Source organism: Lonchura striata, chromosome 12 (assembly GCF_046129695.1).
Source record: "Lonchura striata isolate bLonStr1 chromosome 12, bLonStr1.mat, whole genome shotgun sequence".
NCBI classification, from domain to species: domain Eukaryota; kingdom Metazoa; phylum Chordata; class Aves; order Passeriformes; family Estrildidae; genus Lonchura; species Lonchura striata.
Genome location: NC_134614.1, coordinates 11,766,165 through 11,793,735, shown reverse-complemented (window position 1 = coordinate 11,793,735; position 27,571 = coordinate 11,766,165). Strand labels below are relative to the sequence as shown.

The window sequence follows — 27,571 nt, the reverse complement described above, 5'->3', positions numbered from 1 at the left end:
TCAGGCTGTTCATAGCATACACAAGTGCTCCCAGGCACAGTGTGTCATCTGCAAAGTGGGACTGAGCCTAATGAGGCACTTACATAAGGGTTTCCCACTGCTGGTGTGACACCAGTGCTGCTGGGGGGAAGGAAGCTGCCCTTCAGTTCTGAAATGTCAATACTAATTAACAAAGTTATCTTTAAATAAGATATTAAGTTTTATTCATACTGAGAAAATAGCCAACTCACATGCTGGGAATTTTAAGCTGTGTAAAGAGTAATATATTCTTTTTAATAGAGTTTGGGGAAATTTCTTTTGAAGTGTGAAAGAGTTCAGTTATGTGTAGTGTGACTGGGCAAAAGGCAAGGGGAAGTTTTCATATTTTGGAGGTCCAGTAGTCCTTAAAATAATTATTTCGGGAAATTGATGGCTACCTATATATATATCTGAAAAAGAATCAGGGAAAATCAGAATTATTTAGAGGAAAAATATTTTTCTTGGAAGAAATGAAATTTCTCTCCAGAAAATGTAATAGAAGTCTACTAATTTGAATTAAAAATTATAAGGGAAAGTTTTATAAGTGTAATAGAATAATTTTACATGGAGGTGTCCTGCTGTCATGACTCACTTAGAAGTTTTAGCTGCTGACTGAGGGTGTATTCATGTAATTCCCTGCTCTTGGAACTGCATCTTTGAGTGGCAGCCTGGCTATTTCCCCACTGTCTCAACATGACAGACTCAGCTGGTTTTGTACCTGCCAGCAGTTCAGCACTGAATCTTTGACAACTCATTGAAATGACACAAAATCAGATCCCCCAAGAAGCAGTGAGTGGAACAAAGTATTGCACAAGCCCAAAAGGCTTGGATGTCTTATTGCATGCTGATGTTTTTCTTGGAAACTCTCAAGGTCCATGCTCCAGGTGAGTGATTTATGGCAGGGAGAAAGGAGGTTGGGTGGCTTCTCACCTTCAGTGACTGACACAGACATTGATGAGGGGGATTCACAGGGATAGGCACATCTCAAATCATAATTTCATGAAATGTTCCTTAGGAAAATAAATGAATCGGCTTGTTAATTATATACAGTATTACGAGAAGACAGGTTTAAATCTGAAGTGATTTAGAAATGATACATTTTATGTATGATATCATCTGAGATTTATTTTTTATAGTTTCATGTGCAAAATATTCAGCAATATATTGACTGAATAACATTAACCAGGACAAACCATCCTTACCTAATCCTGAAATATATAAATCCACTGCCCTTGTTCACCTACTTGCTGAGGAGGCAGTTACACTTGAGCTGCAGCTTTACCTAATGTATATCCAAGTTTGTTATATCTGGAAATGAAAAAAGAAACATTTCCTACTAAATATAAAAAGTAGGGTTATACATTAGCAGTTGGGTTTTAACAATTTTCTAGTATATTAAAACTCTACTCTTCTGTTGGCATAGAATCAGCCACCCTAATTAACACATTGCTAGAGCTCCTTGATGTTGGCAGTTGTGCTTTCCTGGTGGTATTCCATTGCTGTTCCCCTGCCTGAGCGTTCTGGGACTAGAGACTCATACCTCAGTAAACTGGGTATTTAATCACATTTGGAAAAGCATCACCCTTCACCTTTGAGTGGAGCTGTTACTGCCTTTATGAAATCACAGAGTTCAAAGACTCAGGAGTATGCATGCAGGTAAGTTTAATGGTAACAATAAATGAGAATTGTTATCTTCATACTTCTCCCTTCATATTATTGTTACCAGATGTGGCTGAAGCTAGAGGTGCCAATTTGGTCAGATTGCTTCGATAATTTTCTTGTTGCCAAGCAGTATGTATTTCTTGGTGGGAGAATCAGCAGTGGTATGTTTGAATATAAGTAGAATAAGTCCAACTTTAGAATGGAATCTGAATCGAATTCACTTCCTTCTAACACACCTGACTTTAATTTTTAATGGCCAGCCAGGCAGAGTGCTAAGATCAAAGTGAAACAAAGAGGAGGGAGTAAAGCAATTCTTGGGAAGTAAAAAATAAAAATGGCATAACATTGTGTAATCTCTCATATATGACAGAAATATTTGGCTTATTTACCATTCACTTAAGAATAAATCTGCAGTAAATTTGCTAAAGGTGATTATGCCAGCAACCCCCCTTACTTATCTGGGAGAAAAATCAGGCCCACTATATTTATTGCCTAAGAGATACCTTAAGTTGACAGCAGCAATCTGCATTAATGTCCCCAGAAAGGCACAGTCTTTTATTTCTCTGTGCCTAGCTCCATGTCAAAGTGGCTGTACACCATGGGAACCTCTGCACGCTGCTCTCTGTAGATCCTTCTGCTGATCTTGAGAGAGAAGCTGCTAAAGGCCCACAGGAATATGTCAAGTTTTCATCTTAAAGCTTGTTGACAGGATTGGGTGGGTGTTAAAGCACAATTTAAATTTGAGTGAAGTACTTGCTGTGTCCTATCCCAAATTCTTCATTCATGGTTAAATCTGAGATTTTGTTGTGGCTGTCATGGGAACCTTGAATGTTTATTTGAATGTTGGAAGGATAGTAAACAGCTGATCAAATGGGAAGAACTTCAACATATAGAATTAGAATATAGTAATAGAAAACAGGAGTTTGTTAATTTAGTTGCAAAAGAGGTCACCCCTGTAAACTGTCCTTGGGAGCTTGTCATATATTAGAATTACAATAATTTCTTGAATGACATTTTGTCTTCATCAGTTCTCATTGTTTGCACACTTCTACTGATTTCTATGTACTGTCAATTTATGAAGCGTAATATAATTCATCCTCTGTCTTGAAATTTTTGGATTTCAACACCTTCCATTAGTCCTTATATATCCTTGTCATCATTCAATTCCAAACTGTCAAGTAGTGTCTACCATCTGAATGGGAGACACTGAAAATGGAGTTGTTGTCAGACCATTGTAGCTTTATTGCTAAGTGATGCTCAAGTTTTTTGGAGAATTGTACAGTTAAAATTAAGTGCATGTTCTTCAAGAGAAAGGCTGACAAAAATTAATTGGTAATGATTCTAATGCTTGTAGAAGTACAGTCAGTCAATCTGTGTAATATATTGATACAGTCTGTAATACATTGACATAGACATCATCTCTAAAGGATTCCAAGTCCTTGTTCTGAACTTCAAGCTCCTAACTCACCCCTCCTTTGAGTGTTTTATGCAGTGTCTGCAAAACCCCTCCATGCAGAGGGGCACATGGCTCATGGAGTGAACATGAAGCTCAGTGGGAGAGAGCTGCATCTGACAGCTGCTGAAACTTCTCATTGTCCAGCAAAGAAACATAAATCAGAGAAAAAAAATGACCTATTTTGATATAGTAGGTCAGTGTCACTGACATTGCAGCAGCATCTTCAGGATTTTCCTGTAATTGCAACAGGGACAGTGAGTGTCCTTCATAGATCATTTCATCAAAGCTTTTACAATAAATAAAACCTGAAGGAATTAAAGTGAATGAGGATGGCTAAATTGATTAACAAATTGTAGGCATCAAAGTCCTAATGAAAACTGATTCAGAGAGAAAAGTATTTCTCTCATAAGTGTAATTTATAAAACTTTTCCTTTATTTTTGTGTAGTTGATGGTATTAGAGTGAGGCTAAGTTTAACATACCATCCTGCTGGTTTTGAGTAGATACAAGATAAAGGAAATTCAATCATTTTACTTTTTAAAGGACATTTTTCATACCAAAACCAAACTATCTTAAACACAAAACTGTATCAGATTACAGATTACTGCCTATTCAGACATTTCCATAAAAGCATTGCTGTCTTACCTTTGCTGCTATAGAGAAACTAAACTGTTCAGCAGATGTTGATTAAAGACATCCAAGTTGATGTGTTTAACATTTCAGTTTAAGTTTAGTGGTGCTTTGATAGTTTATATGTCTAAAGACTGTGCCTGGCCTGCAGTAACTAATGGTGAAACTCAATATGTGCATTGTCTTTGGTGCAGCTATAGTGAGAATATTAAATTACATCTCATAGTAACAAGAATCTGAGTTCTCTGATGAACCTTTTGAACACTTCAACTCTTAATGGGTCTGAACCTATGTACATTGACCATATGTTAATTTAGAATGATTTAGAAAAGACATCTCTAAATAAGGGGGCAGGGATCTGTTATCCTTCTGCAAAAGCTTTTCTTTCATATAAATAAATGTATTCCACTCTCTCTTATATATGAATATAGATGGTTTCTATAACCAAGGAGCTAAAGGGAAACTTTCCAATTGGAAGAATATTATTATTTCTGATTAATTGCTGCCTAACCATTTCAGCTTTGCTGCTCTGGGGTTTTTCCTACTTTTTACCACTGGTACTTCAGGAAACTCATATAAAATGATACCGTGTGAAACTGGATTCTCCATTACAACGTTTTAAATGTGATTTTGAAGGCCAGGGTGTTCTTATAGTAGAAATAACCATGGCTGTATTAAATTCCTATAGCTGTTACTTATAGTAGTGGAGGGACAGGGCTGTTATTTTTACTTTCAATGTAAATTTTTTTGCTATTACAAATTTAAAAAAGTATTTTATGATCAAAAATTAATTTCAATTTTTAGGGCATCTCTCCTCCCTTGTCAACTTTTCTGCCCCTTTATGCCTTAATTTGAGAATAAAGTAGTGTAAAGTTTAATACTTTTCCTCTGTTGATGATGTATTGTATTATTAAGTAGAATATTTTATAAGAAAACTGGAAAATAAAGCATATGGGAAATGTCAAGAAAACTTGTAAGAGGTGGAAAGAGATAAGTAATTAAGTACTAAATAGGATTGAGCAGTTTTAAAGGACCATACTTGCAATGTTTTTCCCTTCAGGTGTGAAATACCTGTTACTTACAAGTTCTATGCAATTAATTTATTGTTTCAAATTTGGAGCAGCACGCATATCTGAAAGTTTCTCAATTAAAGTATAGTGGGATTTCTCTGAAACAATCAAGTAAAACTAATATGATCTCTTGAGTGAATTATCTTCTGTACTTTTGAAGTCTTTGTACCAAATATGTTTAATATTATCACACAGTTCTGTATGGAAGTGATGTTGTGAAACCATTCATACAAGGAGATACAAAATTATAATGTAATTAATGGCCAGGTCTTTTGACGTTTAAAATAGGCATTTGCTATGTTTGGAATTGTTTATGATCTGAGTTACACTGTCCTGTGGAGCAGTGTGATGATGTTTGAATGTGCATTTATTTTGCTTTTGTCTAGACTCTTATATCTTTTATAGCTTTGCATTGGAATCAAAACTACAAGAGTTGTTTAAATGGGAAACGTATTGAGTTTCAAATTCAAACCTTACAAAGCATGTTAAATATCTATTTAAACTTTCCAGGAAAGAAAATAAAGGTATTCTTTTCTTTCACTCAGGCTGGTGATTTAAAGAGTAACCTTAAGCCATCAATAGAAATATATAGTGGTGTTAGCAAAAATAAAACATATATTTTTAAAGTATTGCAGTGCATATGTGCATAAACTAAAATATGAAAAATAGGCAAGAAAAACTGGGATACTGCAAATTATGATAGATTAAATTTGGTGTCAATTCCTTAATTGAATTACTAACATCAAGTATATGGTATTTAAGTGGAGCAGTGACTTTCTAGATTTGAAATATTTTATTATAAATCATAATTCTGGATTGCATATGAAAAAATAATCCAAGGGAGCAAGAATACAAGTGAAAAAAATACTTTGGATAATAAAAAAAATCATTGAAGTTGATTGAAGAGTGATCAAAAAGAATAAAAACAACTGTAGTTAAAATGAGAGGGACTTATTTGGAGTGAGAATGACTTTTATCTTCTATATATCTTTAATCTCATATATAACTTTATTCATCATTTTCGTTTAGAAAATACTCTACGGTTTCAATCAGGGAAAAAAAATAACCCAACCATCTTTGAATGCAAATTAAGAAAAGGAGATGATGACTAGCCTAAAAAGAAATTTGGAGTTTTAATGCCAGGAGGCTGAAGGCAACGATTAATATAGTTTTGAAATATATTTCAAATGGAATGTGGTAGTGAAAATTGCCAATATTCTGTCTGCAGAAATAATGGGTAGTGGAGCAAAAGATAACTGCTCTCTAAATGACTTTTGTGTCATCCCACCTGAAAAACCATGTGTGATTTCAGACATCTTGTGGTCAGAAGAAGGATGGAAATGTCAGACAAGAAGAATGGTCAAAACCTGTTGGGTTTGGGTATCTGTCTAAAGTCAGTAGAGCTTAGTTTTTTATTTTAACATTCTGAAGGTATAAATATCACAAATGAGGATAAATTATTTTGGACAGTGTAAATCTTAGAAAATGAGTAGCATGAAATCAGATTGACAAGGTCGTCTATTAAGTGATTGGATAGCCTTCAAATGAGAAAGGAAATTCAATTATCATAGGTTTTTCATTGTTGGGTTACATAGGCAGTCCTGGAAAGGATCTTAGGGTATTACAGTATGTTCCACTGCCCACAAGCAGGATTTGAAGGAGATTCTTGCACTGAATGAAAACATTGCTTTTTCTCTAGGGATTCAGTCAGGCTTCGAGCCTTTCCACATCACAACCTGCTCAACCTTTTCACTTTGAAATGAAGCAGTTTGTAAGGTTTCTGCCTGTTACTCAGAACTCAAGGTTATGGCTCTTTTCTGTAATGGAAATATTTTTTTCTGGATGTGTCTCTGTTTTCCTATCTTAAACATTTTCTTAAGGATATAAAATGACTATATTGCTCTTTAATAACTGTATTTATTTTAATAACATGTTATAAAGTGAAATAATTTAAATTAAAAGTAAGGTAATATGCTTTTTAGTGTTTTTTCTTGTAATACTTTGGATATCCAAATGAAATCTGCTTTTAGAACAGACTGGTCATCTATTTCACAGCTTATGTTTTCTAATTTTTTTATATTTCTTTTCTATTACATATATTTCCCTTTATATATTTCTGTATTTTAAAGCACAGCACACACTATACACCTTTTGTTACTCCCTGTTCTTGTCCAGCCTTTTGATTTCTCTGTGTTCATTGCTCTGGAAAACTTCCCAAGCTACTGTCGAACTGGCTTCTGCTCTCTTTCTGCAGCCTCTTGAGGTGCCTATTCTTACTCTGTTTCTTTTGTAGCTTTCCTTTTCAGTGTTCCCTATTGCCCAACACTTGTCTGTACAACTTGTCAGCTGCCTCTCTCTTCTCACCATCTGTTAACTTTTATATGAGATGTGCTGTAACTTTTCAGTCTGGACCGAGGCCCCCAAGTCTTCCCAGTTGATACAGACACAGTAGGAATGACAAGATACACATTAAAAATCACATTCAACTTCAGTGATCTTTATTAAAAGTATAAGAATGCCAAAGCAGCTTTATTTTTTTTTCTCCGTGTGAATTTACATTACAGTATATTAAAGTATTCTCTCACTGGCATATGACACAGTATAATAGTTTTTCATGCAAAGTTGTCTTTAAAAGTTTTTTGTATAAGCCAACGTAGTCTATTTTATAGGGGTATACAGCAAGTAGTACAAAACTGGCCATGAGTAAAATATCACCAGATGTTTTCAAGCACCAGAAAGGTATGATTTTTCATGGTTAACTTTAGTACTAGTAGTTTAGGTGCTCTCAATGTGCAAATTGGGCTAGACATCAAAAAAATTTCAGTAATAAGCCTGTAACTCATAAAATATTGTGTGATGTAGGTACCCAACCAACCCAGGTTGAAAATCTGCACCACATATATAGAGACAGACATTATAAGAAGCATTAGCTTAAGAATGAATGTCTGCCTCCTCTCATCATAAATGGAATTATGTGTTAGTCTATTTTGTATTTCTGTATTTACTATCTGGAAAATAACTACTGCATTCTGAATTACATCACAGTAAATACATATAATGAGAGCAAAAGTTTTTCAGTGGATGTTTCACAAGATTGCGAGTCCTGCGTAGAAGAGTCCAAGAGTCAAGCTGTTTTGTTCAGAGAATTTATTGGCCCCTGAGGAGAAGGAGACAGAGACTGAGTATTTCCAGATACACAAGTGGATATTATCAGCCCAGGCTTCTTTTGGCTAGCTTCCTGGTGAAGGTTAATTTTAGCGTTAAGTTCCAGCTCTTTCTCAGCTTGAGTCTGGCAACAAAAGCCAAGCTTTGAGTCCAGGAGCTCCTTTCTGTGTGACAGCCTTCTCCTCTCTTGGCTCGTTTGCCCACTGACCTGCTTTTATAGCCCTGTAAAAGTATCAGCTGACTTGAGGGCAGAGCTCTTCCCTAAGCAGCCCTGGGGGAGTTTTCTTCTCTCTGTATGAGAACTCAGCACACTTCCCTTTTTTCTTAATGCTTGTTGATTCCTCTGAATCCTTCCTGTACCTGTACTTTGAATCCTGTCTTATGGAAGGATATAGAATCTTACAGTAAGTAAAAGTGGATGAATGATTTCCTTTAGTGACTGCACAATAAAACAAATATACATGCTTGTTTTGGAAGAAGAAGAGGAAAAGATGGTTATCACTTTTGATCTCCAATTTTAGTTGCATTTACTTCTATTTATTGATGCAATAGCATGCTCTCAGTTTCTATGTGTACATGAGACAGTAAATTGATGTTTCCAATCATGGAATAAAGACAATTTTTTTAAAAGCCACATATAACAGGTACTGACCAGAGAATATTACTGCATATCCCAGTAAATGACACATATTTTTCCCTATTGATCAACAGTTCGTAGATTCTGTTTTTCTTTTTTTTCTCTCTCCAAAATTTTTTGATATATGTATTTTATATTGAGAAAGTTCCAATCCTATTGGATTTTTAAATATACTGTAATAATACTTTATGCTTCTGTACTGTTTTCCCTGAATATTCTCTAATCCTTAATTAATGCATTTAACAAACTGAATCATATAGAACAAATAATGACATGGGAAATATTTGCACATTATATGAGTAGATCTTTGAATTCTACCACAGACTGATTTACTTTCCTTAGCATACTCTGGGAAAGTTTAATTACTGTGTAACAGCTGTTCAGAAGCTTGATATCAATGTAAATTTCATGTCTTTATTAATATAATTTTTTTACATGTGCAGCTTTATGACTATACTTGGTAGATGTGTTGAGTAGACAATCAGAGTGAACATATGGGACTAAACTGTTTACAGCAGAATGTCTTCTAGATCTTAAAATGCTCCTCAGTTGCTTACTCTTTAGGACCGAGATTTGTGGTAAGAAAATGTGGCATTTTTAGTAACATACAATATAAAAGCAACTCAGTGCTGTTAAGGTGGCTGAACCCCACAGCTGGGCTTCTGCTGTCAGTGTTAATTACTTCATCATACTTCATCATTTTATGCCTTTCCCTTCTTTTTGCTTGTTCTGTGTTCTTCAATTAGTTCTGTGAAAATTCCCATCTCCACATATCAGCATCTGTGTAAACTTGGGTCTTTTTTTGCCTTGTATTTTCTTCATATTTGGTTGCTACTACAGCTTTAGCATTCAATTAGACACCAGTTAGAATTTGAAGCCTTATTTTGCTTAAACACTGTGTAAACTATTGTCCTTCTGGCCCAAAGCACTTGCTCCTTCTTTAGAGACAGATTGCATTAAAAATCGTCAACTTCAGACAAAGGAAAAGGGAAAGGTGATGGTTGTGCATTGAATAAAATGGACACCATCGTGTGGTTGATAATGTAAATGAATATACAGAATATAATAGTTTTACATATGTAGAATATAGATATAAAATAATAATCAGCCATAAAATTAAGTCTTCAAACCTCAGTGTTAATCTGATCAGGTGTGTGATCTGATCAGCTGTGTGATTCAGTTTAAAGAAGCTGAAAACGTGTTGTATTGAATTGCTGTAACTCTGGGGGGAAGTAGTGCAAATGTACATCAGGAAAAGTGGCCCTGATTACCTTTTTTCAGTTCTGATTTCTTATTCTGGTTTTATGTATATTTCTTTTTTTTAAGTTTGGCAAGTAGAGCAAGATTGGGAAGGATTATTTTCTTCCTGCTGGGATTAGGTTGGGAGTGGCAGTGGGGTGGCTCCCAGCTCATGGCACTGCTCTGTCCCCCTGTCATCGGGCTGGGGCAGGGCAGGGCAGAGCTAAAACTCTCAGAGGTAAAAACTCTTCAGACACATCAATCACCTCTTGTGGAAACCTTGCAGACCTACTGAGCTGGAGACTGCTTTCTCCATGAGCACACAGCATATCCATAGTTGGAGATGTTATTTACATAACCTAAAGGGCTATGTAATATTTATGGACGGCTTTAAAAATACCTTTACTCTCTCTGATTTGGTAATCCAGTAGGATTGAGCTGGCCATATGCTTTGGGCTATCTAGAACCTCTGGTGTTGAAGAAAGCCTCATGGGGCAAAATAACACAAGAATATAAAAAAATACTATTGAACCATGATTACTATTTTAATCTGAAGTAAGTAAAATTCAATTTGGAAAATATAAATTTTCAAGGTAGTAATAGCAAGGCACTTTGGAAAGATTTTAAATTGAGAATATATTACGCAATAGGCAGCTACCATGAAGAAGTGTTATTCTTTTGAGACATAATCAAGCACTTAAGTGGATATTTAATTATGGAATCCAAGAGTATTTTATCATGTCATTATAAAATTAAGATTAACAAGTTTTTTTCCACTTACATTAGTCAAGCAGAAGATTAGTACAAATCTTACACATTAATGAACATATTCAGCTGCAAGCAGCAACCCCCTAGTTTATAATATTTTAAGGAGTAGTGAATTATAAGACAATTTTTAAAACATAACATTTTAGTTTTTGGAATCTAAAAGTATGTAGTATTTTACTTCTGAAAAAATATTCCTAGTTAATGCTTGTCCATCTACCTACTTGAATAAAAAGTGAAAGTAACTGGCACTGGTTCAGGAAGCACTTTTGGGGCAGTCTCTTTCAAGTCCAAAGGCAATCTGCAGGGTCAAACTGTTGACGCAGAATTTGTTCTTCAGTGGGTTCATTTTATTATTGGAAATTCTGCTTAAACTAAGAATTACATTTAGGTAGTATTGTGGTTCTCAGGAAATTTTCCCCTCTCACTCCATAGACTGAAACTTCAAATAGCTTCTGTAGAGCCTGTTAATTTTAAGATATTTTGCCTGATATGATATTTAATAACTGTACACCACTTGATAAAAAAAAAATTCCTAAAAATCAATAGTGTTCTCCAAAAACTATACCTCTGTATTAAGTCTACTATTACTACTCAGATAGTAATATTTTTAGTCATGGTAGGGTAATTTAATTTTTATCCAGCTTTTTCATTACACATTAAGCATGCTCACATCAACAGACACCAAAAAGGAGCTGTTGGGATGTCTGTAGACATCTATTTTGCTGGGTCACTACCAAAGCTGGTTTCATGTTCTGGGATATCCTGAAATGTTTCTGAAAAGGACCATATGAGACAGAACATTTACCATATGTCTTATTAATAAAAATAAATTACGTGTAAGTAGCCATTTAGTTTTATGTTTGAACTATGCCTTTTTTTTTCTGTTTTGATTAATAGTTACATTACTTTTGTCTTTTGCTATCTATGTCTATAAGGCAGAAGCTAAAGTCTGAAAATGAATACTAAGTTTTAAAGTAGTCATAGATAATGCTCATGTTGGATGAATGCTGCTTATTAAAGCCCTTTTTTTTGTAATGCCATTACTTATTTAATGGCTGTAACAGTATTTGGAAAATTGTTTCATATGATTTAATTTCTTAAAATACAAAGGTTTTGGGGTTTTTTTTGTAATTAATGCAAATGATACATACAGAAGTTCTGTTTTCTCTCCTAGGTTTCAATTTTAAATTTATATAAGACTAAATTTATGTTACTAATCTACTTCACTGGAATTGACATGGTCTGTGCTTCAATATGAAACAAATCTCAAAGACTTCTGCCTGTAGAAATTTAGAATAGAGCAAAATGACTTTTTGGAGTAAAAACCCCATTGTTACAAAATACTTATTGTCTGAGTTATTTAAAACTCAAATACAAAGAAGAGAGGGAAATACTTTCTGCTAAGTTTAAATATATGGCTTTATGGTTTCATTAGCTAGGACCAAGAAGTCTTAGATAATTTCTCTCTTCCAGGTTCTTAAATTCTCTTATACTTTAATGCGTAGCTCTGAAGGCAAATTGTTACAGCATGGAACATTTTCTTTGATTATATAATTTTCTTGCAAATACCATAGTACAGTACCTTAATTTTCACAATGAAAGGAATTTTCTCTTGAGAACTTGAGTTACTGGAGATTTTTAAAGCCTGTCTGCGGGTGAGATTTAATTTAATCCCTTGAGTATTTAATAAGCATTCCTGAGACTGTCGCCAAAAGGCGACAAGATTAGCACTTGAGGTTTATTGACAGGATGTCTCATAGGAAAGACATTTATCTGAAAGGATATTGTTTTAAAAGAAGGAATAAAATCTGGGTTAAGCCCTGGGAATATACACACTTTGTGAAATACAGAAAGAATAGAGCACTTTCTTTTCATCCTGGCACAGGGACATAGCAGTTTACAGTGGTAAGAAAAAGATGTGGACAAAACTTCACAGTAACTAACTTCCTATCAGAAAAAATAAGTACTTGAGGGTTAAGAAGGTCTTGACAGTCCCTGCCATAAACTGAATTCAGGCATGCTCAAAAGTCATTATTCAATAATAGAATTGTATTCTTACATAAATGCTTGTACCAAATATATGTGTGTGTTGGAGAATGACAGAGGTTACCAGAGGGTTTGTTGTTCTTTCTGGATTTAAAAATCTCAGGAAGAACTAAATCATATCTTGTGTTCCAAGATTTTAGCATGTGAGACCTCTCCATCTCTTTGTCTTCTGTAATATTATTGAGAAAACTCTGTGATGAACTGATCATAAAGTCTTGTCTGCGTCAGTAGTCTTTGCTAATCCTGTGCCCATCCCAAAGAGTAAATACTCTGTGGTACTGATTCTATTTTAGCATACCCCAGTGTGGTCCTGTTCCCATCAAAGTATTTCCTTCAGTTTTATATAGCACAAATAGAAGAATAATTAGATCCTTTCCTCTTATTTTATCTATGGAGTATGTATTGAGTGACTTATTTTAAAGCAGTTGTGATTCAATGGGGATGTTTTTAATTTGCTGCCTGTTCTCTTTTACCTCTGAGGAAAGAATTTTGTAAATGCTGAATAATTTTAGAACATGTTTTCTTGGTTAAGGGTTGGCTCATATTTTCAATTAGTTTTAAAAGGAAGGAAATCGTGTAAATGCTGTGGAATTCAGATAAGCACTGTGCATAGGAAATAAGTACTTTAATTTAGGGTGCCTAGAATTGGTAGGTCAAGCTGATGATAGTAAAGGACCAGATCTTAACTTTGTTTCAAAGAACATGTAATCAATATTCACTCTCCTGTTTTATTTCCCTTTTACTTGAGAATTTGTTTTGGTGAAGCTGAAATGTGCAATTGCTTAAGTATTCCACAGGGTGTCATGAGGTGGTTGTTGGAATCATTAATACTTGGATGAAGTAAAGAAAGAAACATAGTGTGCAGTCCTCTGAATGCCAGTTAATGTAATTTTAGATGTGACTAATACACATGCCATAAAATAAAAAGTTCTTAACTCATTAACACGTGTATCATGTTTCTGTATCTGTATAAAATATACACATGAAGAAAAATATTGCAAGAGGTCATTCACAAGAGTAAGCTATTCTATGTCAGGTCTTCCCAAAAAGAGCTTTCTATATATTCCTTAGTATTTTATAGTTTATATAGCAAGTGGAATCTTTGGCTCATAGCAGTAATATGATATACCAAACAATGTATATTAAGGAAAAAGAAAAAAAGTTACAAGACTTGTATTTGACACACTGTAAAGAATATCTAATTGCTTTGTGCTCCTCCAAATTTACTTTCAAATTTTGTTATAATTTTTATTCTTTTAAAATTTATTTTTTTAAAAACACACTTTATGCAGTGCACACAGCTGTACTGTGGATTTTATGACTTGTTAATTGTAGATATATATGATGTCAAAACTTCAGGATTTTTTCTCCCACACTTGTATAATGTAGTAGGAGGAGAATTTTTACCAAGGTGTGCCCCAAATTAAAGTGTATTTGATTATGGTGGTACTTTCTTGCATATGGAGATCAAATTTTTATTGATGTAATTGCTGACTTCTGCAAAGCTGCACATGCATTGAATTCAACTTCACATTTGTAAAGAAATCTTTAAAGTAACTGTAAAAGCTTCTGCTTCTATTAAAGTCGGAGTTGCTTTAAATGGAAAGATATTGGCTATGTGAAAAAAAAAGTCATTATAAAATGAACAGGAAAACTTAATTCATTTCAGTAGCAAGAGAACATGATCCCAACTGAAAAAAACACTGATGAAAGTAAGAATTTGAATATCTGTTGACAGTAATAATTTGTGCAATGTTGACAACATATTTAAAACCAGTTTTGAACAAATGATACTTCATGGATTTTGGCATATTTTCTTATATTATCTGAAGTGGCATACTAAAATAACAGAGCAGTTAATTTTCTTGTTACTATTTATTTGTGTGAAGTCTTAAGTAACAAATCTTGGGTTTGTGCCAGTTGGAGCATAATGAGTGGCACTGAGAGCGCAGGATGGAGGGAGGGGGATTCTTCCAACAGACAATTAATGAAATTTTACACATCTGACATAACACACACCCTGCTGCATTCTGCCCTGAGGTCACAGTGCCTTACAGCCACAGAAGGGGATTGCCATGACCATCAGCAGCTGAGTGCTTTTATTCACATTTGCTTCCAAAATCCACATTGCTCTGTGGACAACTTTTTGTGCAAAACCTTTGTGATTTAGCTCTTCCTGAATTAACCGCTAGAAATCATGACCGTGAGCTTAGAGATACCTTAGCAATATTCAAATACTGTCTAGATGAGGAACCAGCTTTATTTAAAGAAGTAAAAATATCCAAAATAAAGTGACATATTTAAATTTTCACAGAGGTGAAGAAAGTGAGTGGAAGTATTGCCCCTTGAGATTTTTTGTTTGGGTGTTTGTGGGTTTGGCTTTTTTAAGAATAAACATCCTGATCTCTGCCCAGCTGAGTTTTCCTTACAGCAAGGCATCGTGGAAGAAGCGATTTTTAAATAGGCAGATTATAATCTTTCTTCTTCCTCATTTTAAGGCTCACTCAAATTGCTTTGCCTCACCCTTTCTTTGTCCTTCTTATTGAACTAGAATAATCTAAAGGGGTAATTCCAGACATACTTTGAATTACTGAGATAACGCAGTACCTTAAACTAGAGTGATTAACATCAGAAAATATTTAAATAATAAAATACCTGACTGCAGTGAGATTTTCCCTTTATTTTACTGGAAAATTATACTTCTTGAGCAAAAGAAAACAAAATAGACAGGACTGAAGTTTAAATCTGTTGATGCTATAGCAGCTACAAACCTGGCAGTACAATGTATCATATGTGTGATGTGTATGCACTCAAGTCCCTCTTGGAACGTTATACAAGGTTGGTGATTATTGTAATGGTTTTATTTACAGATTGAAAATCTACAGGAGCAACTTAGGGACAAAGACAAACAGCTAACTAATCTAAAAGACAGAGTGAAGTCCCTGCAGACGGATTCCAGTAATACAGACACAGCACTAGCAACCTTAGAGGAAGCTCTATCAGAAAAGGTAATGTTCTCTCATGAAATCCTTTCTGTGCTGCTCTTGTGGGTGGAGTGTGTGCAGAAAATGTTCTTCTGGGTTGGCCTGACAGCTTTGCCAAAGGCTAGGGCCTTGTCAGGGAAGCAGGTGGCTCTGTTCTGGTAGGATGAGCAGGGAGTGACTGCCAGGGGAAGGAGTGATGTCCTTTGAATGCTTATGGAGAAAATGGCCCAGGACATGGGAAGATTTTGCCTTAGTCAATGAGGTGAGTGGTTATTTCCTGAAAGAACTGAAAGGCATTGGACACCTGACTTAAAGAAGGTAGAGTTTTGGGCATTTTTCTGTCTTTGTGATCTTGAATATCCTGTTCTTTGGCCCATTAAGCAGGGGCCAAGAGCAAATGGCTGTACCAACTGTTACCTTGGCTTGCTGTGAGCACTATTGGCTTTCTACACTTCATTTTTAACAGAAAGTGTTTAATTAAAAAAAAATATTGAGCATTCCTTTTTTTTTTCTTTGCAAACTCTATGCCTTTGATTTGAAAATATCAAGGAGAAGGGATAAATCTGGACTGTTTAAATTAGTGGCAACATTCCTACCAGTTTCATTGAGGTCAGGTTTCTTCTTTCAGTTCACTTTGAATACGAGGTAATGCAAGTGAATTTATATGCCAAAAAAATTAGTACAAATAACCACATTTTTCAGCTCACAGATCTTAATATATACTACTTAAATGTGAACAGTTGAGTAATATGTGCCATTCTGCAGTGTGTAATCCTATGAAGGTATTTATGAGTGCATATGACTTGAAAATGCTGCTGTGGTGTTGGCACTGACACATACAATGTTAATGTCAGATTTTTTTATTTCTTGTGTGCTTAATTGATTTCCTAGCATTTGCTTGGTAAACAAGAGTGAAAAAAATGCTTATTTGGTATTGATTCATGTGGACAAGCATTTATTTATACAGTAAAATTACACATTTCTGTAATCTTTCATTGTTAATCTGGACACAGTGTTCATCAATTTCACAGCATGTTATTAAAAAAATGACAAAGTACTTTTTAATCTGTTTTCTCTCATTGTAAGCTATCTTTTCTGGATTAGTCACTTTCCCAAGATGCCCATAGAGGTGGCTGAGGGTTTTTTAAAACAGTCATTTGGGAAGCAGAATTACTGTCTCAATGGAGACTTGCACAGGAGTAGGAGGCATAGGAGGCAAGCAACACTGCTGCGTTAGGATTCAGATTAGCATTTGGAAAATGAGATACTTGATCTGAGAGCATGAGCCACAAGGAGGAGAAAGCTTCCAAGGTAAATGCATCTCTGTAGGATTTTGATTGTTGTACAGGGAGATCACCCTCAATTTCTTTTCCATTGTCCTTTGAAGGCCACACTTGGAAGGGCAGATTTTTTGAAGTCAAGGGTGATTTCTGGGATGAACTTACACACTGAAAGAAGCCAGTAGCCATCCTCTAGAAATTCCAAGTGGACTATTACACCTGTTTTTCTTGTGTCTTCTGGCAGCTAAATACTTTGACAGTGTCTGTTTACACATGTGCCTCATTCATTTCTGTGTCAGCTTCCCAATTCCTCCTAACTGCTCTCAGTAACTTTCTTATGCAGTAGCATTCTTAAGACATACAGACTTTATCAATTGTTTTTGAACATTTCCACTGGGAATATTGGTAGAAATATGAAATAGAGGCTTGCCCATATGGGACAAAACAGGAACCCTTAGTGAGTTGTTTATTAACAAGTGCATCAATATAAGTGCTTTTATCAATTCATATGTAATGCTGTCAAGAAGGGATGATGCTTTCATTTGAGAATACCTGGTTTCCATATCCATGGAAATGCACTGTTTGTGTGCTTTGTTTTTCTTTCTAGAAATTGTATCAGACCTACTTTTCAACTATATAATTTTTTCTATATACTCTGAGATTAAACTACTTTTTGCATTATATTAATTCTTTGTCCATTCAGTAGTTTCAGAATTTTAATTTAAGAATAATGAATAAAATTCTTCAAGACTATCATGGGAAGCTCTTTTAAAACAGAAATAAAATTTATTCATAACCACAGTTTACTTGAATCTGAGTTGCTTTTCTTAGCTTCTATAGGAAGAAAAAAAACAAATTAAAACATGATCATATGATATTAATGAATTATAAAGCTATTTTTAAATTCCAAAACTCAATTGTTTTCCTGCATTTTTCTTTGACAAAAAAATTGAAAAAATATTAAGATTTTGGCTCTGAATTAGAAAATGTGTCTCCTTTGTTCTTTATGAAAATAGATTTTTCCAAGTATTTATCTCTTGCTTTTCTTTTGTATTTAGTGATTAGGTATCTTGGTAAGATTAAATGGGAAATTAATATCGACATAATAAAACAATGTCAAATTTTCCTTCTTTTAATCTTATAATTTTTCTGATGATATTGCTGGTGTGATTTGTTTTCTTGTCAGGAATCAGAAACAAATCAACTTCACTCGTTTTTGAGTTAATTTTGGAACTAAGCTGCAAAACATATTTGTTCCACTATTTATCCCTGATTTCAGAGCCTCTTCTGAGCACTGAAGATTTGAAACAACAATAATAAGGATTACATTGTGATTAAAAAAGAAAAAAAGTTTTGAAAATCAGACTATGCAAAAGTGCTATCAGCTGCCTTGATGTTGTAACAAGAAACTTTTCAAAGAATATCTCAGCTCTTGGACTGGCCCAAAGCAGCTCAAGAGGTTGCTTTCATGAAGCTGATATTTATAAAGTTGGTCCTACTGCAGCAGCATACAGCAGATAAGCAATGGAGTATGTCTGATAATGGAGCTATATGCTAGGCAATTCAGTTCCTGCTTCTGTGATAAAGTGCAAATAGATTAGACCTGTGAGGTCCCAGATTAGTGCACAAGGAAAGCTGCCCAATGCAAACAAGACTGAAACAAGAACACATTGTTGGGATTTCTGCAAGTTAGCTGTTAATCAAGCAAAACATGGTTTATTAGGGCCTTTTAACACATTTTTGACATTTAGCCTTATGCAGCTGACAGATAAATTAGTCTTCTTTTGTGATTGACTGAGAAAAAAATATACTGTTCATTAAAAAGATGAAATAGTGTTATGTTTAATTTGTTGTAGATGAAAAAATCATTTGGGTAAATAAATCTTCAAGAAGGAATAGGTAAAAAATTAATTCTGAATATAACCAGGTGGAATCGGAATGCTTATGGTTTATTTGAATGTTTATGTACATTTATCTGAACATTTATCTGAATGTTTATGTCATAGTTTATTAAGCGATTCTACTTTTTGGAGCTTGGCATCTTAGATATTAATATTCAAGGTATTAAGAATTTGCATTGGTTTTTATTAGGAATAAACCTGAAGTTATTTAGTATCATAAGTTTAGATTGGAAGGATGTTAAAATCATCACCTAGTTCCAACCCCCTTGCTGTGGGCAGGGACACCCTCCAAGCGACCTTCCAGGTTGTTTCAGCCCTTAGATCTCCCTGACCCTCCTGGGGAGCCTCTCCAGCACATCTGTGTCCTTGTGTGGGGCCCCAGAGCTGGATGGTTCTTCCCCAGGTGGTGCCAGCAGGGCAGGACAGAGGGGCAGAGTCACCTCCCCTGACCTGCTGGCCACGCTGCTTTGGATGCAGCCCAGGAGCACAGGTGGAGTTCTGGGCTCCGAGTGCTCACGGCCGAGTCATGTGGAGCTTTGTGTCACTGTACACAGCCGAGTTCTCCTCCTCTGGGCTGCTCTGTCTGTTCTCTGCCCAGCCTGGGATTGCCCTGGTCCAAGTGCCGACCTAAATTATGTTGCTTCTACTGCCCCCCTCGCTGCCACCACTCAGTGATACCAGTAGTTCTCCTGATACTCTGCTTAAAGGCTTGCTTCCAGTTGAAATGCAGTTCTAGTGGTCATTTCATTGTACCCTAAGCATTTCTCTCTGATTAGTATTTGTATCCTTCAAGTATTGATGAAATGTGATTTTGTAGAACATAATCAGAGCTTAATGAAACCATACTACTGAGTCTGCTTTTTCAATTTCACCCTTTGAATTAACCATCCAATCAATGACTGGTGATTGTCAGCAAACCTTGAAGTAGTTACTGGAAATCAGCAAAATATGCAGAAAAATGGCTGAGTTTTAAATGCCTGTAGGGTTACAGAGAAAAATCTTCCTTTGGGTGTCTTAATTTGTATCAGGGTACTTTTTCTGTGTCTTTTTTTTAACATCTCAAAATATAATATGTGTAAACTGTAAGTTACTGATAGAAAATGGCTGATTAGATCTGGAATTTTGACATCTTATTGCAAGCACTGTAGAGCAGTAACAAAGTTGAAGCTGAGAAAACTGTTCATGGCCTGTGAGGAAACTATTCATGGCTTGATTTGAAATTTTTTCAAGACTTCAATCATGTATGAATACAGGAAATACATTATTGAAGTGAATATCTTTCCACGTCTATCACAAAACTAAACATACTCATATCAGTAGTATAGCTCTTTAATGAAGTTCCTGTACTGTGTTACTCTTACCAAATATTTAAAAACTTGATCTTATGATATTGAAATCGAGAGAAATCTTGCATTGACTTTTTATTCTATTAACTCAATCATCCTCTGCTTTTGTGTTTTTTTTTAAGTGCTACAAAATGCAAACAAATTTAATGCTGTCTTAAAATGATTTCCAACTTTTCTGTTCTGCAATTCTTTCATTTGTTAGGAAAGAATAATAGAGCGTCTGAAGGAGCAAAGGGATCGAGATGACAGAGAAAGACTTGAAGAAATTGAATCTTATAAAAAAGAAAACAAGGACCTGAAGGAGAAAGTTAATGCTTTACAAGCTGAACTGACAGAAAAAGAGGTCAGTCTTTTCTTAAAAACTCTGCTCTTCTATCTCTGTCATTATGATGAAAGAAAGTGCATTAGGATTACTCTTGAATCATGTCAAGTACTGAAATTCTGCCACTCCAGTGTTCAGCTTCAGAACTGCTGTTTTCTTAAGCATTCTTTACAGTCCTCATTTGTACATAAAATATTACTTCAGTTTTTACATAGTTGTGCATCAAAATCTCTACTTTGTCTTTTACCTAAAATTCCACTAGGCTCAACTATCCCATTGCTGCTCCTGTTTTCATTTGTCAGTTAGAGAAATAGTTTTCAGTGTATTTGTGCCTCCAAAATATGACGTGATCTTGTCTGTATTATGAATGTTTGTGTTTCACTGCATGCCAGCTCCTATGGTTCCAGTTTATGCACAAAATGGTGTCTTTTGCTATCAATGCTTATGTTTGAGTCAACTCTTTTTGGGGGAGGGGGAAACAGGATCCAAGTGATTGCTAAGTTGGCAATGAGTTAGTGTCCTGGTGACTAGGAATTAACTCTTTACTCTTGGTCGTTTTCCAGTCTAGTTTAATCGATCTCAAAGAACATGCATCTTCATTGGCATCAGCAGGGCTGAAAAGAGACTCCAAACTTAAGTCTTTAGAAATAGCCATAGAACAAAAGAAAGAAGAGTGTAGTAAGTTGGAAGCACAGTTGAAAAAGGTAAGTTCCATCTTAAAACAAACAATCAGCAAAACAAAAATCAGCATCCCATACCCTCATTTTGAAATGATGAGCTTATTTACTCTTCTGGAGTAAATCTAGAATCTACCCATCTTACGCTGTTTGCTGATGCTCGCATCAAGTACTGCAATTTCTCAAGAGGTTTGTACCAAAGCCACTAGTGGGCCTCAGAAATTGTCCTCAGTACCTCTGTGAGGGAATTCTGAGAAGCTGCAACAAATAGATGAACTGAGAGCAGGACATTGGAGGGAAAAGGGCAGAAAGGAATTATCAAACCAGCAGCTTATATGTGTGTGAATTAACACTACTTTTAGAAGCAAACTGAAATGTTTGTAGGATGAGAAGAAAATTAAAGGCTTGTCTAAGAAATGCTGGAATTCCTAATAAAAAGAATCAGCTTCTAAAATGAAACCTCTACCTAGGTTTTATTTTGATGTATTTTTGGCTTTGTTGGTAAACATGTTTGTGATAATTAAGCAAAATAGTCAAAAGTTTGTATCAGCTGGCAATTCAGTATTTCTATTCAGCAAGAAGTGGAAGCAAGCACTTAAAGGAAAACGTACAAACCCTGTATTTTATTACATGGTTTTACTTAAATTGCTGCAATAAACTAGATTTTGCTTAAATGATTTGCAAGTGTTTTGATACCATTGTTTCTTTGACCTTTCTCTGTGTTGTAGTAATGTCTGCTCTCATTGTTCTCATTACGTATTTGATGGGGTCAGGCATTACGTTTGCCTTTTGCAATTCATGACTAAGTGTACATCAAGTGTTGTTTTGGTTTTTTTTTAATATTGATATAGTTTTTCATTTTCTGGTAATTAATATTTGTTCTGTGAACATTATCACTGTTAGCATAATATTCTGACACTTTTTTTACCCAGGTTGAGTAGAATCCTGCTCAGATTAAGCATTGTTTCAATAGCCTGACCTGTGAAGAAGGTATTGCAAATTATAAAGGATACCAGTGTGTAAACCTTATACTTGTATTCTTTCTTAATTCAGAATTAATATGTGCAGTTAGGTGCCTGCATTAGATCTTTAGTTGAGAGGAAGGGAAGCTTTTTTCAATAAACATATACAAATGGAAACACAAATAACTTAAATGTTTGATACCTTAAAAATGCTATTGATGGTAGAATTAAAATCTCAAAAAAAAAGGTTTTTCTGGAAGTTGTTTAGTTTGCTTTATTTTGTTAGAATAAATGTTTGCTTACTTGCATTCCACTTCAGCGGATACTTCATTACAATCTGAATTTTTTTTTTTCATTTAAAAAATATAATTAAAAGAATGCCGGAAGCACAGATCACTTAAAAAACCCTCATCAAAATTCTCTTGAAGGACTTGAAATCCTAAGTCAATCATTTATGACTGTACATATAAACACATCATACAGTCATGGAAAAACAAGCACTTACAAAAGTCAGAGGGTGTCTGGGATGTCTTTTGTATAAAACGGGAGCATGTTTCTTGTGTATAAATACAAACAATTATTGAATGAAAGTTGAAAACATAATAGTTTTATTATATCATAAATACAGCATAAAGCCCCAATGGAAATTCACCTACCATTTGTAGGAGACCAGGTATTTCCACAATAAAATGCAGTTACAACCTTCTCTCTGGGCATGCTTAATTGAACAGAAACAGTGACTGTTAATGACAGTAGACTCCAAACAGTCATTTTCAATTCACATTTTCTTTAATGAAATACTTTATGTTCAAACCTGTAAATACCCTGCGTTAAAAGTAATTGGTCCCCAGAAAAATTCCTGCACTGGGTTCTCACTCCTCAGGAAAGTGAGCGAAACAGAAACCTGGGTCACTTTTGCACATGTCTGGGTCAGAGGAGGAGGGGACAGCAGCAGGGTCATAAATGACCCCACGTGTCCCCGAGTGTGCTCACGTGTGAGCATCCACCTCTGCAGGAGCAGGGGCATCTGGCACCGTTTACTTCCCTCTTTCCAAACCCACTCCAAGGGGCTGTCTCCTTGAACAAGTTCCAAGTAGCTTACACAGTACTCCTCTCTAAAAATATCATGGAGGAGGTACTTCGTTATGCTGCTGTAAAATAATTATAGTTCAATGTTGATTTATAAGTTTCAACAAATTAAACTAAGAAGTACGACGACAGTACTCTGTGCACGCTCGCTGGGAGTAAGTTTTGCATGAGCACTAATGGTGGTAAGTGCTGTGTCTGAAGGAAAATGTGCACAAGGGGCAAGTCCAAACTATAATTGTAAAGAAAAAAACACCAAAACAACTTCTGGAGTTTCTCCTCCCCAGCTTTCCCTATTTATGTTTTTTGGAGACAATAGGATTCATTTATTGATAATAAAGATGGATTTTATTGGCTCTGATTAGATCCAAATATTTTTCAGTCTTGCAACACTGGACTTTTTGCGTTTCAGCAAGAAAAAAATATGCTGGTTCTAAACCCATGATTTTTCAGTAGGCACATTTCAAAAATAATGAAGAGAATATTTGTACAAAGCAATTATTCATGTGACTTTGCTATGTTTTGTTATAAAAAATAATGTTTTAAATTCTAGATGTGCTTATTGAACATTTGGTGACAAATAATATGGATTGAAATTTGTAAAAATTTTAAAAGAAAAAATTGTAGATACCAGAGAATGGTCAATGCTTTTTCCCCCAGATTCCATAGGTTTTTGTTGAGTTACTTTGTATTGCTACTTGTGAAAGAAGAGCATGAATTACCTAGTAGGTAGCAAAGTGCTTTATATATATGTATGTATATATAATCTTTATTATCCACTCCAGAATTTCCTCCCTTTGTTGTTCTTCATTATCTTAAATTTACTTGCTTACTGACATATTTGCAGTTGCTAAAGCACTATTTGCCAAGCTGTACTGTTTGAAAGTCATTCTGCATAGAAAATTCAGTATTGTGTTAAACAAAAGGAAAGTAATAAATTTAATGATACTATTTAATTAATCTTTTATTATTACTGTCTTTGAAGCTTTGGTGATAAATTGCAGCCTCAGCCAAAAGCACTTCTTGTGATTCATTGCTTGAGACCAGCACTTAATGTATCATCAAAAGTGGACACCTCTCTTTATTTCATGGGTTATTTAACTTGAGAAAGGGAAAGTAACACAAACCTTAAGTTTCTTACTCCAGCTATTCTTTTTTAGGAGCCAAAGTCAACATTTATGTTTCCCCAGTGCCTCTCACTTTCACCAAGGAATGTTTAGAATCTTAAATTTCTACTTTTTTTTTTCCTTTTTTTTTAATGACATGTTCTTCTGTGCAAATGCACTAGTTTTGTTGAGCTAATGCTGTTTTCCTGGATCTTTCCTTCTTTTCCTATCTGTGCTTCACTCCTTACCAACTTTGCAATGTAGCAAGCTGAGCAGTTGTTCAATCAGATGTACAATCCAGTAAGTTCATTTTTAAGATGCCCGCTGTAACATATGGAAGCATGAGGATCCATTCCCTTACTGTGTTGTGCTCTTCCTTGTGGAGCTTTGCAGAACACTCCTGGTGCTCACTCTGCTGTATCCATTATATCCAAATAAATGAACTTTGTGGACTTGAAGGCCATTTTAAGAATGTGAAATGTGTTAAATAGGTACATCCTGTGTTTCTGAGAAAATAACTGTCCTTTAGGTCCTCAACTTCTCCATTAGAAAATGCATGCAGTTTTTTTTTCCTTTTGCTATGCTTTTTAATTCCTCCTTATACCCTACTTTATTTGATCCTTCAAGCTTGCATAACTCCTGATTTATGCAGCTTATCTTCAGTGACAGAGTTAATTAGATGAATAATAATATCTAGGAAATGACTGGCAGTATTTTCAAAGGTCCATATGACTAAAATAGATCAGTTCTACTCATGAAAGAGTGCATACATTTAGCTTATACACATTAGGAACGTGGAAACTTTATATTTAAGTGAAGAAAATGCTGAAATATAAAATCATAAATGCAAAAGGCAGTCTTTGAAAAAGCACAGTATTGCTGTGGCTTGTTTAGCATTAATAGTCTCACAAATGCCTGCTTTAATTGCACAATATCTTTTTTAACTTGACTCCTTCAATTTGAGGAAAAGCAGCAACAAGCCTTTTCTCTGCAGAGAGGAGTTTCCATCTTTTTGGCTGAGACTGTTACATTTAATGTGCTGTGAGCATCACAGGACAAAAAAAATGATGTAACTATAAGAGCAATTTAAAAGCTATAGTTTACATAGTAATCCTAGTCAGAATCACTATGTAATTTGGATAGTGTATATATAGAAGAAGTGGGTTTGTAGCTTAAGTAATGTGATACTGCACATTAGAGGAGGTATTGCCATCCCTGAAGTCAATGGGAGCTTTGCCATGAGTGTCCGTGGACCAGGTTTCCAGCTTTGGGATCTATTATGGTTAGGTTTTGTAGTTCCAACCATGTAATGGATGTGTCATACCTTTTGTATGGGAAAAGAAAGTCCCACAGAATGTACTGTATTTACTTTTAAAGTTATTGGTTACCTGTGTTTAGAATTTAGTCATAAATTTCAGCAAAATGGCATTAAACCTGATATTATCACCTCTACCCTCTGGCACAGCTGGAGAAAAAGCTTGTCCTTTCCAGTGGTAAACTCCTTTTTTTCCCTATCATCGTGGGTCACTTCTGTAGTAGTTATGTTTCCATTCACATAATTTGCCCTGCTCCTGTCTGTGTCTTTTCAGACTGGAGTTTTTTTTACTGTTAGTTTTTAGCTTGGTTTTCATAAATACTGGCCAGTCATTAGATCAGTATTAGTGATTCTGCTGTATAGAATTAATTTGTTACTTCCTAATCTGTTTGTGTGCAATATTCCAAAGTCAGTCATTTTCTTAACTGTTTTTTCTGCCTTTATGTGGTTAATTTTCAAAAGTACAGCCTGTTGGAAGTTGCAAAGCAATGGATGTAAGATCCTTTTCCTTTGACACCAGGCAATTGTACTATACTTACATGATTTTTTAAAAATAAACTTCTCTTGCTTACCTGCTTCCTTTTCCTACATATATAAGTTGTAAATAGAATTGGACATACATTTCTTTAGGCTTTAAAGGTGAACTTTTTGAAACACCCAATGAGATTTTATGCAAAATTGATTGTAAGAAATTGCATTATTGTCTTTGTGCTGTCATGAAAATATCATGCTGTACTGAGTCTGGAGTTCAGGTGAACCTTTTTCTGAATATTAAAGACTAAATTTTCCAAGATCTTCTGTAAGAGAAATGTCAGATTAAAATTTAAGCTACTTGCAGAATACACTATAAATTACTTAGAGCAGTCCCTAAATTTAAATGAAAACCTCCTGAATTTTAAGGAGACAAGAAAATTCATGTGACAACAATCCTTTTTCCCATTTTTTCTTGAAAGTAATAAAATTTGAAGGATCTTAGAAAGTAATAAATACTTTGCATGTAAATTCTGCTGTTCCTTTTCTTTTTTTAAAATTTTAAGTACCCACTTGCTTTCTGTGTATGTTTGTGTCTGAAGCTTTAAAAATGAAATACTTATCTATCCATCCATTTCTATTATGCAGAATAGTACATGCATGACTGTAGCATAAGATTTTAATAGCCTAAATAATTCATGTTGCATGTCTGTGGCACACTGTTATGATATTTCTGTAGGAAATTTGTGGTTTACATAAAGAAATGTTACTTTTCTAAACCATTTGCAGTGCTTATGAAGCAAAGATCAGAACAGATGTATAATTAATGTAAAAATTTGTGACATTCTAATGGTAGAGTGATATGCTATTTTTGCTCAGTTGTAAAAATAATATACAACATCACAGTCATAATATTGGCAGAAATAGCATCATAAAGCGAGCGGGTTAGTTTGAAATTAAGCTCATCTGCACACACAAGGGTTATCATTTGCAGATACAGGTTTAAGAAGGCTGAAAAATACACATTGACCAGTCCCACATGGTCTCAAGCCCCATAGAAACAGAAAATGTGTTTTCCAAGGTAACAGAGAACTTAGGGAGTAAACAGAGGACAGGAATTAAACAGAAAAAGGAGAGGACAGGAGAAATAGGCAGGGAATTTCTGATTCATGTGATTTATGCAGCTTCTGCCTAGAACTAGATCCACCAGTTCAGTCTATAGCCTGAAAAATGCCACAGGAATCTGCCCTGTCCTGGCAGGAGCAGGGTCCATATCAGCTGAGCAACCTTTTAACTCCTTTGGGCCTACTGTTTGACCTCAAAAGTCAAGTTCCATCTGTCAACAAATCACCCCTGATCTGTACACAACAAATTCAGAAAGGTGCCTAGTTCGCATTCAAACACGTCTTTCAAAGCCATAAAATAAAATGG

At 35.0% G+C, this 27,571-nt stretch overlaps 1 protein-coding gene across 14 annotated transcripts in view; it reads left to right on the top strand.

Moving 5' to 3' along the window:
- Nucleotides 1-27,571, top strand: part of ERC2 (ELKS/RAB6-interacting/CAST family member 2) — a 413,681-nt gene that overhangs the window by 129,132 nt on the left and 256,978 nt on the right. For 7 of the 14 annotated variants that reach the window (XR_002465649.3, XR_002465648.3, XR_002465646.3 and 4 more), the window contains 4 exons: nt 15,561-15,698; nt 20,404-20,544; nt 21,087-21,227; nt 24,619-24,654. Coding sequence is in view for 1 of the 14 variants with exons in the window: in XM_021532844.3 (XP_021388519.1) it covers nt 15,561-15,698; nt 20,404-20,544; nt 21,087-21,227; nt 24,619-24,654 (456 nt within the window). In the remaining 13 variants the exon portion in view is untranslated. The remainder of the gene's footprint in view (nt 1-15,560; nt 15,699-20,403; nt 20,545-21,086; nt 21,228-24,618; nt 24,655-27,571) is intronic. The other 7 variants (XR_002465656.3, XR_002465655.3, XR_002465658.3 and 4 more) reach the window with 2 other exon arrangements.